The 17,333-nt window shown below is 41.2% G+C and overlaps 1 protein-coding gene across 1 annotated transcript in view; it reads right to left on the bottom strand.

The window, feature by feature from the left end:
• Positions 1-5,818: 5,818 nt before the first annotated feature.
• The window catches only part of LOC102213593 (chloride channel protein-like), a 51,842-nt gene continuing 40,327 nt past the window's right edge, over positions 5,819-17,333 (bottom strand). The window contains exons 20-23 of the mRNA XM_013913857.1: positions 16,496-16,540; positions 13,753-13,857; positions 9,478-9,564; positions 5,819-7,086 (exon numbers count right to left, since the gene is read on the bottom strand). Of these exons, the coding sequence (XP_013769311.1) occupies positions 6,595-7,086; positions 9,478-9,564; positions 13,753-13,857; positions 16,496-16,540 (729 nt within the window). The 3' untranslated portion in view covers positions 5,819-6,594. The remainder of the gene's footprint in view (positions 7,087-9,477; positions 9,565-13,752; positions 13,858-16,495; positions 16,541-17,333) is intronic.

Consider the following 17,333-nt stretch of genomic DNA (forward strand, 5'->3'; position numbering starts at 1 on the left):
AGCAAAATGCATAAATGTGATTTGTGCTGAATAAAGATGCACAAAAGCTTTTGTGCTTTCTGCGGTTTTCTTTATTTGCAATTCACAAGATACTAAAACTTGAAACACTGCAAACTGCTTTGCTCACTTTAAAAATTAACTCGTCTACAGCCCCGTGCATTAGGCCATCCCAAAAAACGTGTTTCCAACATCTGCCTCTATCACTCCAACTGAACTCTTAGCAGCACCTATCACACCCACATCTGGCACATCCATCCATCCATCCATTCGCTACCGCTTATCCTTTTCAGGGTCGCGGGGGGCGCTGGAGCCTATCCCAGCTGTCATAGGGCGAGAGGCGGGGTACACCCTGGACAGGTCGCCAGTCTGTCGCAGGGCCAACACACAGGGACAGACAACCATTCGCACTCACTTTCACTCACACATTCACACCTAGTGGCAATTTGGATTATCCAATTAACCTATCCCCACAAGCTGCATGTCTTTGGATGGTGGGAGGAAGCCGGAGTACCCGGAGGGAACCCACGCAAACACGGGGAGAACATGCAAACTCCACACAGAAAGACCCCGGCCTGATGGTGGAATTGACCTTCTTGCTGTACGGCAACAGTGCTAACCACCGTGCCACCGTGCTGCCCCACATCTGGCACAAAATAAGAAAATAAGTGCCTTTTTGCCATTAAATAATATTACAAAAATCAAATGTATCTAACTTCATTGAATTCTCGCCTCTGAAATATTTGTGCTCTTATAAATACATATGCAATAAGGTCAGCTGCAAAAATCTGTGTCTATGCCTTTTCGTCTCAAACTTGGCACTGCATCGTCTTTATACCTGTAACAAACATGTAATTACAGGTGCTTTTAAAGACAGTTTTACATTAATGCAAAGCATCTGATTTTTTGGCCCTACTGGGGAGATATAGCAGCAAGATCGCCAGTACAAAAAAGAATAGGCATCAGGTTGGGTTAGGAATGTGTTACAAAGTAAGGCAGTTTAAATAGGTTGTCTTAAATGAGCTTTTATATGAGCCCATTATATATTAAGCAAGTCAGAGAAAGCAAAGGCCTGAATACTTGAATATCTTGCTGTGTTTCAAGCAGCAGTGTGCGGTTTCTTTACTGACCTGTGGCAGCGTTCTTGTCGCCAGCAGTTCCATAAAAACACTTCAGCTGCTCTGATCACAATCAACAGCCTCCTTCATGTGAGGACTCCATTATTGTTGGGAGGTAGAAGAGTGTCCTTGTATGTTCAAGTCCTTTTATCATTTTAAGCTTTTTGGGAGGCATTCTGAGGGTTTAATTTCACAACAGATGAATCATCAGCTCATGATGAATCTTAAATGTTACTTGAGAAACCTAGCAAACTGAATGAATTCAGTTTGCTAGGTTTCAGTGTTTGTACAAATGTACTGTTTATAAGATTGGGGAAACCTGCAGTCAGCTGAGACTGAGGAAGTCAGTTGGATGAATGAGGAAACGTTTCTCCCACTGAAAATGTCCAGATGAACAGAATCAATGTTTTGGGATTTACTTACCTGGATGATTGAGCGTGCATCAAGACATTACCTGAGAAACATTGGTCAGCACGGTGGTTAGCACAGTTGCTTCACAGCGTGAAGGTCCAGAGTTTGATTCCCCCACAGGGGTGTTTGTGTGTGGGGTTTGCATGTTCCCTCTGGCTTCCTCCCACAGTCCAAAGACATTTAGTTAGTGGGGATTAGATTAAATTATTAATTTATATTGCTTATAGGTGTGAATGTGATGTGAGTGCGAATGGTTGTTGGGGCGGGTCAGCGTGAAAGAGACAAAATGTATTTTATAAATGATGCTGAGTTTTGGGAAGGATTTATTTCAATCCTTTTCCCCTCTTGCATTGACCTCATCTTTATTTCAAAACCCCCCAAAGAGGAACAACCTCCTCTGCTTCCATGGACCAGCTGCCACTGATAAAATCAATGCAAATCAATGTAATTATGCGTTATTTTTTCACATCGTCTCTTTGAGACAGAGCTACTGAGAACGATTCAGTCTTACCCTCCTGTGATTAAGACCCTGATGCCCCTAATTGCTCTGATAATCATCTGTCCTCTGTTTATCCTCTTTGAGATCTCATCCTGTAAATCGTTCTAGCGCCCAAAACGCCCAAATGGTTGCACGCTCGAAAGGGTGTCACCTGACTGACAAAGAAACGAGGGCCACAAGGTTATTAAAGCTTGAAACCTAATATAGAGTTTTTGTCAGATTTAACTGCACGAGGTGTCCGTCGTGCTGAATAATTACTCGGTCTTTCAAAATAATTTCTGCACAGTCCACGCCACCCAGAAAAGGTTTCTTCTAAAATGAGTCAGGCATCTTCCAAAGAAGACTAATTGAAAGCCTAAAAAATTCTTTCAAAGTCACGTATCAAAGTGACACTTACTCTTTGCAAATAACACGAGATAAAAAGCAATTAAAGTAGAAAAAATAAAATCCTGTCATCTTGTCAGAATAAAGTAAAGTTTAATAATTTAGCTGCAAGCAGCGATGGTGCCGGGCAGAGGTCGCATTCGACTTTCTCGTCTGTCATGGTGACAGACAAGGTCGTAAAGATCCTGTCGTAGCGTAATTTTACCTGTCATTTCAACTTTTTAATGATAATAAGACACTTAAAAACAACTCCATCACAAAGAGTAATTCACAGAAAGGATTTCATTTTATGCAGACATGGAAATAAAACAATGATGAAACAGACGGCAGTCACTTCACTACACTGGATCCTGTAATTACTAGCACCACAGCCTGTCTGCCAATCTATCGATGCTTTAGATAAGCTACAACTGCTAGCTGGCCACTTTATTAAGTACACCTTGCTAGAACCAAGGTGGCCCCACTTTAGCCTTCAGACCTTTCTTAGCAACATGTCGGGTTTGTTGCCTTTACAACAAGCCTGACCTGGATAAATAAACCAAATTCAAACACAGTAAAGCATTCAAATAAAACTTTATTTAGCTAAATTGTTCACAGTTTATAAAGTTGAAGATAATGACTAAAACAGAAATAAATACTACATTAACCACAACCACAAATAAACACTGAGACCTGCACCGATGTCCCTCCACACCCAAGAAACAGACATAAAGAAATGTTTTGTCAAATCTGAAGGTTTAAAGACTTTTAAGGCAACACCTGAGAAACTGATACCAGGAGTTAATAAGAAGACCGTATAAGAGAGAGAGATGAAGGAGAAATGGAGAAACGGTGCATGGATGCAATGGCTGAGGTTCCCACCCTTTGTTCATGACGGGGAGAAAATCTGGTTTAGAGACCATTTATTTTACATGTTTGGTTATGAAGTCCCATTATGTGTTGTGTTTGACATTAGCAAACAATCTCAGCAAACAGATAAAGATATCTGCAGATGAATCTGTAGGTAACAGACGCATGTAGTCGAGTGCTTCTAGCAATCATGTTCGAGTTAGATTTGGGTTTTTCTTTTAGCTTTTTAGTCATTTGTTTAAAAATAAACTATACTAAAGTAATGTATTCATAAAATCTTAGCTTGGAGATCCCCTGCTATATACCTGAGGGTCCACATTTCCACTTAGGCTTAGTCAACAGACAATAGTGCTGTCAAAAAAATAACCAAAGATCATGTTCAAAAACTCCACACGAAGCCAAACCATTTGACTATCACGTCACACCTCTTACCCCATCAAACATCCCCACCCTCTCCTCTCTTGACCTGAAGCATCGAGATGTTTTACCAACTGTAAAAATAAGACAGATATAACCACCAGACGAGTGTTGTGATCTAACTCTTTTCCTCTTCACTCTAAGTCATCCCCTTTTCTTCTCTTGCAGCAGCAGAGTGTCTGCAGTCTGTGTGAGAGGTGAGCATGACTGTGACACACAGTATGTGGTACTGTGGGAGGACAGTGCTGTGTTATCCCTCCAGCAGACCTGGTGGAAGCCCACCGATACATACTGCCTGATTCTTCTTTATTTTTTAATACCCTGATGCTGACAGACCACGGACACTGAGATTGTGATTTTCACCCAACTCCAAACTTCACAGCTCAAAGCCTCTTTTTGCAAAGCGTTTGGTTTTTGTTCCTGCTGTTGTGTTGAAACCACAAAACAGTTGAAGCATCGCATTTCTGACGTGGAGGTACCAGATGCTGCTTGTATTAAGCAAGCCTGAAGGTTAATCTGAGGAATAATTCTGATAAATAGTAAAAAAGAAGAAGCCAGGCCTGTTTTCAGTTGTATGTGATTAACTGAAGCTTATATATGATTATGATAAAAGACACCTGAACCATCTACAGAGGCAGCTGCCTAGAAGGCAAAAGCTCAGGAAGACATTAAGGTTAAATAGTCATTAAATTTCTTGACTTTTATTCTTTGAAAATGTTACATGAGCAGCTTTGCTTCTTATAATAACCATCACAACAGCTTTAAAAAAGAAGCTATTTTTAACATCTTTAACAGCATTAACTGGGAAACGTTTCTCTGGCAACACATCTGTACATGTCTCCTTCCCTGTCAGAGAACCTTGGCTATCATCACGTTAGAATGAACAGCTTCAGTAGATTTTTCTGATAATCTCATTTAGAATTATTAAAGTGATTAGGGTTAAATCTGCAAGGCTTCCTTTTTGAAGAAAAAAGGAGAAAACGAATCTTGAGGATCTGCACGGCGAGGTTTTGCTGTCGTCAGCCGCCTCCAGCCGCACCATCTATCAACTTAACTGTGATGAGATGAGCTCCGAGGCTGCATCCACAAGGTCGCCACACAATTTGGAGGTCGTTGTGGGGCTTTGGCCAATCTTCCACAGTGGACTGAGCAGCTCCATTAGTTTTCTGCTACCCACACGGTTCGTTGCCAGTTAAAATAAATCAATACCCTCTGCTCTCATCTGATAAAATCCTACCTTTTTTAAGACTTAAGCGATTGGCTAACACAGGACAACTGTGCGGCAGTTCACCGGGTTCACCTCTTGTTTGGGAAGCAAAGCTTTTGATTGATTATTCGGATTCAGCTGAGCAGAGAGCGTTACAGTCAAAATAACCCCACAGAACATACAGTAAAGTGTGTGGTGTTGGAAACAGCTGTGACAGAGGCACAGTTAATCAATCGCAGTCTGGATTCAGACAGTAGAAATGGTAGCAGTGTTTTATCAATCTACTCCTCAGTAATGTCCATCCATCCATTTTATTAACCGCTTCTCCAGTTTAGGTTAGTGGAAGGGCTGGAGCCTATGGACAGTTACCAGTTCATCACAGGGCCATTCAACATGTCGAGCAGCTGAACAGGTGGGTTATTTGACCTTAACCAGTGATATTACTGGATCTCAGAAATAAGTTTAAGAGTGCTAAAACCGTCATTATCAAATATTCAAAAAGAGCATATCACAGTTAGATACCTGACTTTGTGGACTTGGCAGCATCTACAATTTAACCCATGAAAATCAAAGTGTGAAACAACAAGAGAAGGAAAATGAGCAGAAATTAAAACAAAACGAGCAAACGTTACAGACATACAGAGCTTCAGAGCTTACGCATGGCAATCAGAGCGCTCAACGAATCCGCCCACAAAAAGAAAACAACATACGCGACTTTAATTTGGTTGATTTCAGCTTCAGTGTCGCCTCACTTTACATCTCTGGACACACATCCACCGTTTGCTTGTTTTTAGATCGCCGTGTGGAGCTCCTGTTTTATTACTGCAAAAACTACAATCACGGTCATTTTGGTCAATGTTATATTCTCGATTATTAACCAGAGTTATTCTTTAAAATAATAAGCATCTTACATTTAACTTTTTTCACTTGGAGAGGTCTCTGTGCATGTGTGAGTGAGCGTGTATTCATATCTTTGTGGGGACCAAAAACTGCAAGTTTACAATACCAAAATCCAGGTCCCCACAAGAACAACTAGGAGGTGTTTGTGACCATAAAGCTCGTCTCACAAGGGAAGCAAACTATCCCCACAGGCCTGCTGTAACTGGATGTTACTGCAGGATGCTGGTGCAGACTGGGACAAAGAGAAGCCTCAGCCATGCTTTACTGGTAAAGGGAGCATTTGATTTAAACTGAAGAAAAAATAGACCTCTGTATAAAAAAGAACAGGTCGTTATCACCAGTGATGATCCTTATGTTAAAGTTGGGTCATTGTGACAGAGAAGGGGATGAGCGCTCTTCACATGCATTTTGAAATTACAAACGTGTATGTGCAGTCGTACCACAGCTTCCAGGGGGCTTTCCAGACGGAGCACAGGCACACTGGAGGTTCAGAAGTGCACAGTGACCTGATCTTGTAGGAAAGATCAGCCATATTTAAGTCAGTGTTTGTATTTTTCTTTTGTGGGCGGAGACCACAAACTTTCTAATCGCACCTGATACAAAGGAACTAGATGAATATGGCAGTTTAAGGTGTTTTTTGCACCAAACAGGTGATGGTCTGTGAAACCAGTGTGTGGAAGCTGTACCAGTAACATAAAAAGAGGTAAATGGAAGTACAAAGACCGGAGAAATGTATTAAGAACAGAAGAAATAACCTCAAACTATTATAAAAGTTTTCCATTATAAAAAAAAAAGCATCACTCTTGTGTAAGCTAAACCATAGGCTCATCATCGCTGTCTTCCTCTTCCTCAAAGAGTCTCTGTAGGGTGGAGAGGCGGATGGAGGAGAGAGGAGGAGAGGCAGGAGGAGTGGAGGAAGAGGGGACTGGGGGAGGAGTAGAAGAAGGAGGGAGGGTGAGGTTGCTGTTGCAGCTGCAGCTCCTGCTGGCCGAGCTGCAGGCCACCGTGCTGCTGCCGCTCCCCGAAGCGCTACTGGTGCTCTCCTCCACCTCCCTCGGCACACCCTCGATCAACACCTCTGTTTCATTCTCATGGCTGTGATGGTGGTGGTGTTGAGAGGGGGAGGGGGGAGAGAGGGGAGGAGCCTGAGCAACAATTTCAGGTGAGGGAGGAGAGGAAGGGGCGTTGGGAGATGGAGGTGGAGGTTTAGAGACCGAGTTGTGGGTGCTGATATCACGAAAACTGGCCAGAGGAGGGCGGAGCCGGACACCAGAGCGTGTGGAGCCCTCGATGGCCTTTTGGAGCTGGAGGAGGAAGAAGAAGAAGAGGGAGAGAAAGAGAAAGAAGAAGAAGAGAAAAAGGAAGAGAAAGAGGAAAAAGAAGGAGAGTAAGAAGGAGAGGCAGGGTTTGAAGAGTGAGGGGAAGAATTAAAAACAAGAAGAAATGAGCGGAATTCATACATGAATGGTGAAAATGTAAAGACGAAATGAAGGAAAGCAAGCAGGGATTAGACAGAGTCAGTGGTGAGCAATTACACAGATGGAGGAAAGAAAAGTTAAAGAAAATGAGGCGACACAGGAGCATGAGTCAGAGACCATTATGGATAAAGACAGGAGCCCAAAACTTACAGAGAGCTTATTGATTATGCTCACAAAGTACTCATACATAATTCAAAAAGCTGTACGAGACTCCAAGGAAATTAGGAGCAAAAACAAATTGGATTTTTCCCTCCAAATTAAAGACAAACAAGAGAAGACTTCCAAAGGTTGAGTGTATTAAAAAAGGAGCTTTTTTTGGACTTGGATCAGGAAAGTTAATTTCATTTAATGCTTAGGTTTCAGTTCTGGAGACCTTCAGATAGTTTCAGAGTTTTTCCATTAGCTGGTTGTGGTCTGGCTGCTTTAGCCATGCTGTGGCTGTGCTGCTGAGATCCAGACCAGCAGTGCCCAACCTTTTTGTTTGCCTTCAGCAACGCCTCATACAAGTACAAACGTGTTCATTTGCACTCATTTGAAAGGGAATACCATTTAATCCCTGATTATATAAAAGGAGGAGGATGTTAATTTTAATCCAGTTCAACGCTTACTCTTTATGCCCGTTTGGTCTGAGCTATTTATTCATTAGATGAAGCTCTATCTCATGAATCTTTATAAACAATAAACCAACCTTTCTAGCATTTAATAAAAGGCACGATTAAGCTCATTTTTAAAGGTCTCTATTGCTACTTAACGTGACTCCAACAGAGCGCACAAACACTCTTACTCTGTGATTAACTACAACACTTACTGCTTATAGGGTGACCAGATGTTCCTGCTTATCTGGGACTGCACAGCATATTTACCTTGCGTCCCACATTTTAAATTGGCTCTGTAGGATGCAGACCTTTTCTAAAGTCTGGCTTTTAGCCAGTGCATTTGAAGAAAGGAAGAAAGGCTTTTACGTTTTTATAGCTTGATTATCGTCGAGAGCAGGTTAACTTGTCTTTTACTCCCAATGCAATAGTCTGCAGAGAGCTACCAAAATCAAAATGAAGCAACAACATAAAAAATATTTGGTGAAAAGGAGCGGTGTGCTTACTGGAGGCTGATTACTTGTAGCTTTTACATGAACATCTGCAGTTTACAGTTTAGCTTCAATCCTGTGTTCATGTACTGTTATTAAAATGATTGATTATTGGTTGCTGTGGGTAGTTTGGGCTTTAGCTGTTGGGCAGCTGGCCTCATGTCTGACTCTGGATTACTTTGGTGTACAGATGAGTTCATGGTCGACTCAGTGACTGCAGTGTCCTGGGTCCTGTGTCTGCAAAACAAGCCCGACTCATCACTCCTGCACCGCAGCGCTACAGCCTGACCTGAGTCCTTTATGATGAAGCTTCGCTCTCTCCAAACACGACTCCGTGCATTATGGCCAAATGTCTCCACTTTGGTTTTGTCTGTCCAAAGGACATTATTCCACAAGTCACTGTTGTTGTTGAAATGCGACTTTGAAACCTACGCTGTGCTGCCATGTTCTTTGTAGAGAGAAGAGGCTTTTTTTCTGGAAACTCTTTGTTGTGCTGTCATGAACTTTAACATTTAACTCATTCACTGCCATTGACGTCTATAGCCGTCAATTGCAGTGAATGAGTCAATGGGTTTAACTCATTCACTGCCAATGGCTGGCAGTGAATGAGTTAAAATGCTAATGGAGGCCTGTAGCGTTTCAGATGTAGCTCTTGGGGTTCTTTGCAACTTCTCTGAGCATTGCCATTAATAAAGAGCATTTAATTAGCAGCACCTGACTGCTACTTACACTCTTAAATCCTATGAAAGCATTAAAGGTGTGCTTAGTATTTGACAGAGTGCTGTGAGGGCCTTTTTTTCTCCAGACTGTAAAAGACAGATTGTCAGTCTCTTTCTTCTTTTTTTTTTTAAATATTGGAGTACTTAGTTTCTTCAAATATACAAAGACAAATGGAAAAAAAGTTATCTGTGCATCCTTACATTAATGTAGAGACTTTAAAACGGGGTAATATGCTCTCACCTTCTTTTCCTAGCAAGTATATAAAGCCAGCTTGATATAAAAAGTGCATTAGTTTGTCTGTCTGTTAGACAAATAACCTAAAAATACTGCTGTTCACAGCACACACAGGAATGTAAATGTCCATTTCTGGAAGAAAAACAAACTGCAGGGTGAAATAAAGTAACATTTCTTACCTCTTTTAGTGCCACCACCCCCACCAGTTTGCCAGTACTGGTCACATAAGCATGACTTAAGCCAAGCAGTGAGAATAAGGTGTGGGTCTGTGGAGACAGGGGGAAAAGGTCACTTGTGAAATTACACAAACTTTTTGCTTTCTGCTCCAAACACAAAGTCACGCAGACAGAATGTCTCGAGGCTCCAGGTGAACCACAGGAAGAGAAAGTCCTTGAGCGTGTTTGTAAGCACAAACTATTGTGTTCACAACCCAGCCAAGGTCACACTTTGGGATGAGCTCTTTGTATGCATCGGCACACCTCCATCACAAGGCCCCCTTTTGCACATGAATAAGCAGAATATTACAAATATTACCATGACAATGAAACCAACGGGAATGGTACAAGGTGTTTACACGCTTCACCATGCTGCAAACATCTGAAAATCATAATAAGGACGTGAGCAGGTCACAGAGATTGTGCAAGGCAGGAAATGATTAGAAATACATAGATTTACAAGAGATTTTATGTAAATCCCCGACTGGGGCAGCTCGGACACGCTCGGGCTGCATTCAGCTGCACGGGGACATTTTAACTGCAACGAGACAAATGAAAACGTCACTGTTCAAAACAAAAATACAGCAAAAGCTGCAGGAAATTACTGAATGAAAAGCCATCAAAGCAAATAAGATAAACGGGAATATCCAGAGTTCATATTAAACTTATATTAAACTGCTGTAACTCATTATGGAGTGCATATTGATTAGGCAGTGTAAGAGCTTTTAGAGCTGTGGTTTCAGGCTTGGCTGGCTGATATCTTCTCATTTGACTAAATTCTTGCCAAACCTAAAACAGACCGGCAATTTCCAGATTGGCACAGCGACAAAATTAAAAATGACTGACTTAATAGCATTACACAGCATGTTTACAGCTTGGTACACAACAGGCTTTTGGTCTCTATGAATAGATTTCTCCCTCTGCAACAGCTCCATGGTGGATCGCTTTATTTTTTTAAAAATCATTTTCACTTCACTGCCTGGAGCTTCCTAAACAACAGGTATCGAAACTTCGCTTCACAGACTCACAGTTATAATGGGAATAGAAGAAGTCAGAACAGGAGACAAAGCAAAGTCACACTTGCTGTTTGTGCTGTGCGCAAACACGATAATACTGAGCATAAACTAACAGTGCTGGGTAAAAAGTCCCGAGACATCTCTCCAATCATTCAAGCAAAAACAAAAAAAGATTCCAACTCAAGGGATGAAGCAGTGTTGTGACCACACATAAGAGGCAACTTAGATCTTTAATATAAAACATTATTTCTTTTTATTTCTTTAGTTGAATCTATGAAAAACTATCTGCAGCACATAATCAGTACATCTGAGTCATGTCCTTATGAAAGAGGGAAAAAAAATCCAACAAAGACCTGATGTGGGGTCGGAGGGATGCATCTGACCGCTCAGTTGATCCTGTTCAGTGGAGGCACATCACTGTTCTCAGAGAAAGGTTACTGTCAAGAAGCCATTCTTAAGGAAGTGAAACAGGGAGGGAAGGCTGAGGTTTGCCAGATTACAGAAGAACTGCACTGAAAATCACTGGAAACAGGTCTCATATTCTGCAGTTCCATTTATGTGTGCGTGTTTCACAAAAGTTTGTATTTTCTTGGCAAAAAAATGAGGAATAGCTCAAGACTCTTGCACACTACCTCACTAACTCTATCTATCTTATTCCACTTATCTGGAGCCGGGTCGCAGGGTCAGCAGCCCAAGCAGAGAAGTCTAGACCTCCCTCTCCCCAGCCACCTCCTCCAGCTTGTCTGGGGGAACACCAAGGCCTTCCGAGGCCAGCCGAGAGATATAATCTCTAGAGCGTGTCCTGGGTCTGCCCTGGGGCCTCCTCCCGGTGGGACATGTCTGGAACACCTCAACCAGGAAGTGTCCAGGAGGCATCCTTGTCAGATGCCTGAACCTCCTCAACTGGTTCCTTTCGATGTAGAGGAGCAGCAGCTCTACTCTGAGGCCCTCCTGGCTGAACTTCTCACCCTATCTCTAAAGGGAGAGGCCAGCCACCCTTCGGAGGAAGCCCATTTCTGCTTCTTGTATCTCGCCCTTCCGGTCACTACCCACAGCGCGTGACCATAGGTGAGAGTAGGGACGTAGATCGAACGGTACCTTACTAACTCCGTATTATATAAATAAGAATTAATTTATACATATTAATAATACCAAGATCCTGCCAATGATTGGCTGCCACCAGCAAACAGAAGGTTCGAATAGCATGTGGGCGGGGCTTTTATGACTGAGATCACCACATTAGGGATACCCCCTCACTGCGACATTACACAAGAGACAAGAGTAGAACAAAAAATGATTTAGAGCAGGCTGACAAGATGAGGCAGCCTGCTCTAAATCATTTTTAGATTTAGAGCACGAAACACGTTTCAGTGTTTGCACCAGGAACCACACTTTCCAGCTCCCACATATAAATGTTGGGTTTATATAACAGCACCTCAGGAAACAAGATTCTGTTCTCGGTCAAAAATGAAAAACTGTCGTGTCCATCTCTATTTATTCAGACGACATTGTGTGAATAAAAAACCGTCCTCACTAAGTGTTTTTCATGTGCCATTACTCCCCTGTCAAGGTTATCCACATCTTCAGCTGAATGAGATGTAAGTAAACAACTTAGCAGCTGAGAGTGAGAACACCAACAAAAGACTGCCACTGCCCGTGGGGCTGAATTACATTTATATGGTTATTTGCTTGCATAATGCATGTGATAAAATACATGAACTCTTCTTCAAGGCAACTGTACATTTTGGAATAAATGCAGACTGTGTGACAATGATTAATAAAATGAAAATAAAGCAACTTTGTCTCTGTTTCTGAGAAAAAAAAAATTTTTCTTGTTAGTTTTCTGTAATTTCTACAGTTAAATGCCACAAAACTCACAGTAAACCAACAATAAATCAGCTGCTTTATGACTGTAGATTATATTTACTGTTAACAGGTTACAGTTAGTACTGCAGGAATTTGCCATCTGATGTCTAACAGCAATATTTCTGGGGGACCCTGACATGCTGGGTAACAGCTTTTCCCCAGTATTTCAATGAAATGGTTGTTTTAGGAAACAAGCTTTGGAGACAGTACCTCCTATAAAGAAAAATGTGCATTCATTGAGACAAAATGCAGTAAATGGTGTATGAAATGATGTTTCTGAATGTGTAAGAAGGATCTCAGTGTTTTATAGAGGTGCCATAGGACTCGAAAACAGAGGAGGTTGACAACATGGTCATTTGATTTCATATTTCTTATAATACTGGGAACATCAAAGACACTGAAAAAGAAAACTGCTGCTGAGAGTGCAGCAGACGAGTCCTTGATAATAGAAAAACATCATAATCACAGTTATGTTGGTCAATGTTGTTATTTTAATTTAATAAAGAAATATCAGTATGTATGGAAAGTGTTTGGAAGTTGATATTACAGTGAAGTGTTTTTAAAACCACCTTGAAGTAAAAAAGGGTTTTATTGAATTACTGTTGTAATACCATGTGTTGCTTCAGCATTGCTTTCATGTGGTCATTCTTTGGCGTTTATGACCACTCATGGTGATTTCAAGCAATGTTTTTAAAAACAAGGCTTTTGTTGTTGCATTTGATGACTCTGCCCATTTTGTTGAACACCACTTCAAACTCCTTTCCTTATTCATCTCTGAGCTACTTCAAACATTTTTTAGAGAGCACACATGAAAAATCATCAGTCATCGCTGGACATGCAAGCTCTGTCTCTGGCTGCAAAGAGTTTGGAGTGTCCAAGCACAGAGTTTGACAATCAAGTCAGTAACACAGTTGCTGTTTTGAAATGTCATGGGTTGTGCGCTATCATGTAAACGTCCAGGTGAGAACAAAAAGTGCAAACTGCCTGAACTATTACCCACTGAGCATTCACTCAGGGTGCAATGAAAAGAGAATCGACTGAGTCTTTGCTCATGTTTGGCTCCTGCTACTTTGTTCTCTTCCTTAAAGTGAAATTCCAGGATGGATCGCAGACGCACATTGAGGTAAGAAAAGGATTTATACTGAACAATCACAGAATACCAGGAGCACGAGAAGTGATGCTCCGGTAGACATAGAGATGACTTAAAGAGTAGAATGACTTTTTAGCAGTTTAAAACGCGTCTTTCTCCAAACGTTAATAACATTTTTAATGTACAACATCCACCACCTTGTCGAAAACAAGGTGGTCTCAAAAAGACTATCAAACTGCGATTCACACAGACATGTTGTCCACCAACCTTGTGTAACGATGTTCTCTCCACCAGCTGAAAAGGGGAAGGGTCCACTCGTATCTCGTCGATTTCCATCGGCTTGTCCATCTCTTCCTCTTCCCACGCTTTAATCTGCAGCCACAAATAAAACCAAGGTCACAGAGGTGAATCTGCTGTGGTTAGTTCACATTCCCTCTGCGGACGGGAAAAATGCACCTATTCAAACATACGAGTTCAACTAGAGGGGAAACAGTCGGATGTGTTTTCGCTATGAGTCATGCACATGTGTTTAAATATATCTGGCAACAATAAGAACTGTTGCATAAATCATGAGCTCTATCTCTAGGTAAAACTCTAGGTGTGTGTTTCACAGTCTGTGTGTGGCTGCAGGATGGAGCAATTAATTAGCTACCACCGCAGAGAAGTCTGAGCAGTAAAAAACCTTGAAAGCCTGCGTTGCGTCCTTGCATGTCACCGGTAACCCCTCTGAGATTTAGGATGTCTGACACCTTTTAGCCACTCCATGGATTTTACCTACGAACCTCAGCCTGCCGTGACAGCAGCAGCAGTCTTGTAGAATATACAGGCCCGTGTTATGGGGCAGTTTGGGAAAGTGCCAGGAAGAGTAAAAGCGGAGCGGCAGACAGAACAGGACTGGAGGGCACGATGCTGTTTTGATGTCTCATTTAAAATTCAGCCTGTGCTCACACTACAGTTTAAAAGTGCCCCAGTTCAGTGTCTTCCCCTCAAACGTGACACAGATCTGCAACACCGCTGACCTACATTTGAGATGGATTCGAAAGCTAATAGAGATTTGCCTGCATCAGTCATATGGTAATAAGTCTAAAGCAACTTGATATATGCTGGCAGAGACAGTAAGTCAGAACTAATGAACTCAGGCCCACATTTTACATTTTAATCTCGTGTCAGTTCCCGTCAAAGTGAGGCTCTTCATTTTTGATTTTCACTTCTCTCCTTGCACATTTTCAACCAGTTTTTCTTGCTCTTTGGTGACATTTCCACACATGAAGGTACATTCGGTTTTTCACTTCCACTGAATTTTGACTGTGGGAGGTTTCTGCACAGTGTTTTTAATACATGAATGAATAAAATATGAGACAAAACAATTTAAAGTCATATGTTTGCTTAATGCTTTCACGAACAAGCAATAACTACATGTTCGGCATGCAACATCTGAAAAGTTCAGCTTTCCCTTCAAAAGGTTATTTCATGCTTTTCTTGGACACACATGGTTGTAAAGTGAGTATCTCTGGATTTTAAACTGCTGCTCAGGTAAAATAAGTCATTTGCTCTATAGTTCGTATTTATGTAGAGCTTCTGCCAGCGTATTACCGTCTTGGAGACCAATGCAGCTAAAATGACCCTCAGCAAATACCAGCCTGGTATTTTTAAGATTTAGACATAAGCTGCAGTCTTAGCTGATGTTCCTCATAGACGTAATTTTATTTATGAAGCTTAATATTTTTATGGCTACTTGTTCTTTTATGTGTAGTCGCACTGCTGTGATTTGGCATTTGGATGAGGTCTACTGGGGCTTATAAAGATAGCTTTTATTTACTTCTGGGAGACCACTGGGGTCTGTTGTTAAAAATATGTAACGATCTTTGTAATCCAATTACAGCTGTATGATCCATGTAGCTGTCCTGACTGAATGACCCCACAGTGGTACTGTGTTAAAGACGTAAAACAGTATAATCTATACAGAATAGGATGGATTCCCATATCACCGTCATCAATAAAGCAAGATGGTGAAATAATCAGACTGTGGAGCCTCCTGTTAAATTTAAATGGACTTTTCTTTGGAGGAAGTCTCCAGTGGGTTATAGAGCTCTTAATATACATCACAAAACATAAACATTACAGTAATTAACCTGTAAATATAAAAAGGAATCAAACATGTTCGGTTGTACTCTTTGATCTCCATAATTCCCGTTATTCTGATGAGTTTATATATACTTTATGTTTAATGGATTCAGAAATGTTTTGGTGCACAGACAGAAAGAAAGGCTGTTTTATCATCTTTAAAGCTGCTTTTAGACAGGTTGGATTCTTTATCTGTGTTACTATCTGGCTCTGTTTTGCTGTTACTGGAGTCTTGTAAGCCTACTGGGCTTTATAAAATCAAATCAATGTGCAAAACATAATATACTTGTTTGTCCCTGCAGGCTCCCTGCCAGCAAACACTGAAGCTTAATGAGCATTTAAGGTGCTCGAGTGGCAGGAGGAGGAAAGTGGAGCAGTTTGTGTGTGTTTTGGAGACTTTGAGACTTTGACCTGAATGCTATGGAGAGACAACAATCAAAAGTTTTCCTCTGAAATAGTTTTGCGTTTTACATTTTTTAATACCAAAAAGTGATTTTTATTTTTATTTTTTTTATTCATGGAGGAGTTAGACCCCATTGTGTTAACCTGTACCGAAGACAGAAACACAGATAAAGTAACAGTAAAACAACAACAACCTAAAAAAAACCCTGATTTTAAGATTAATCTTATTGGCTACTGTACTGTAGTACAAATAAGACTTTTTAAACACTTTTTAATATTTGAGCTCTTAATGACCCCAGGAAGCCTGTGTGGTTCTTGCATCACTTGCAAATACAAAAACCTGCTGTCAAAGATTATTGCTCCCACTTTGTGGGATAATGTCTTGTGACTCAGCACTTGCTCTATGAGTAAGCATTCAAATAGCATGTTTAAAATTATTCAGCAGACTATTCTGTAAAATTATGCAAATCCTTCATTACTGTACCTCTTCTGGTGTCATTGTGTCTGACAGCGGAGGAGGACAAGGCTCCTGGAGACGAAAAAACAGGGAAAAGAAGAGAAATGAGCTGGAGTGATTTTATAAAAACACCCTGTCCTCTGAAACAGGTCGTGGTGATACTTCTAACTCTAGAAGCTCATCTGAATCTTACATTAGGGGAGGAAACTACCAGCAATTGAAAGAAAACCTGTTTCATACCATGAATATTAGGCAAACACACATTTCAAACTACTCATAACTCTTAAAATGAATGTATTGAACTCTAATACAGTCTCACATTAGATTTCTGTCTGTCTCTTTGTTTTCAGGCTTCTGTCATCCAGTTTCCTGTGTTCGTGTTTCACTCCCACAGCACATCAGCAGCTTTGTGAGTTAAATGAATGCAGCAGGTGAAATTCAGGCCAACACCTGCTGCGACCTGTTTTGTGAAACTGAATTTATTACTAGCTGCGATCGCAGAGCTAATATTGCTTTCACCTTGTGGAAACAATATGATTCTGTGGGTGTGTTGTTGTGGCAAAATGTGATCCTGGAGACACACTCTGCAACAGGAACAATCAAAACATCCAGTTTTGGGTACTTCAACGTTCGTTTGCATGTCTGCGGATGGATTTTGTACTGAAGGAGGACTCTAATCGTGCTCCGTTGCCCTGTGTGATTTCAGAGGGAGCAGAAAGGTACTGGCAGAACAAGTGGAGAGCAGCTCTGGCAGTGGCTGACACAATAACTTGGATGTGGTAGCAGTGTGGTGAAACCATGGGGAAAAAAAACCTTTTGATTAGCCTCAAATTTATTCTGGTAAACATCAGATGTCTCGGGGGGG

Source organism: Pundamilia nyererei, unplaced genomic scaffold (assembly GCF_000239375.1).
Source record: "Pundamilia nyererei isolate P.nyererei 1_Seehausen unplaced genomic scaffold, PunNye1.0 scaffold00155, whole genome shotgun sequence".
Classification (NCBI taxonomy): Eukaryota; Metazoa; Chordata; class Actinopteri; order Cichliformes; family Cichlidae; genus Pundamilia; species Pundamilia nyererei.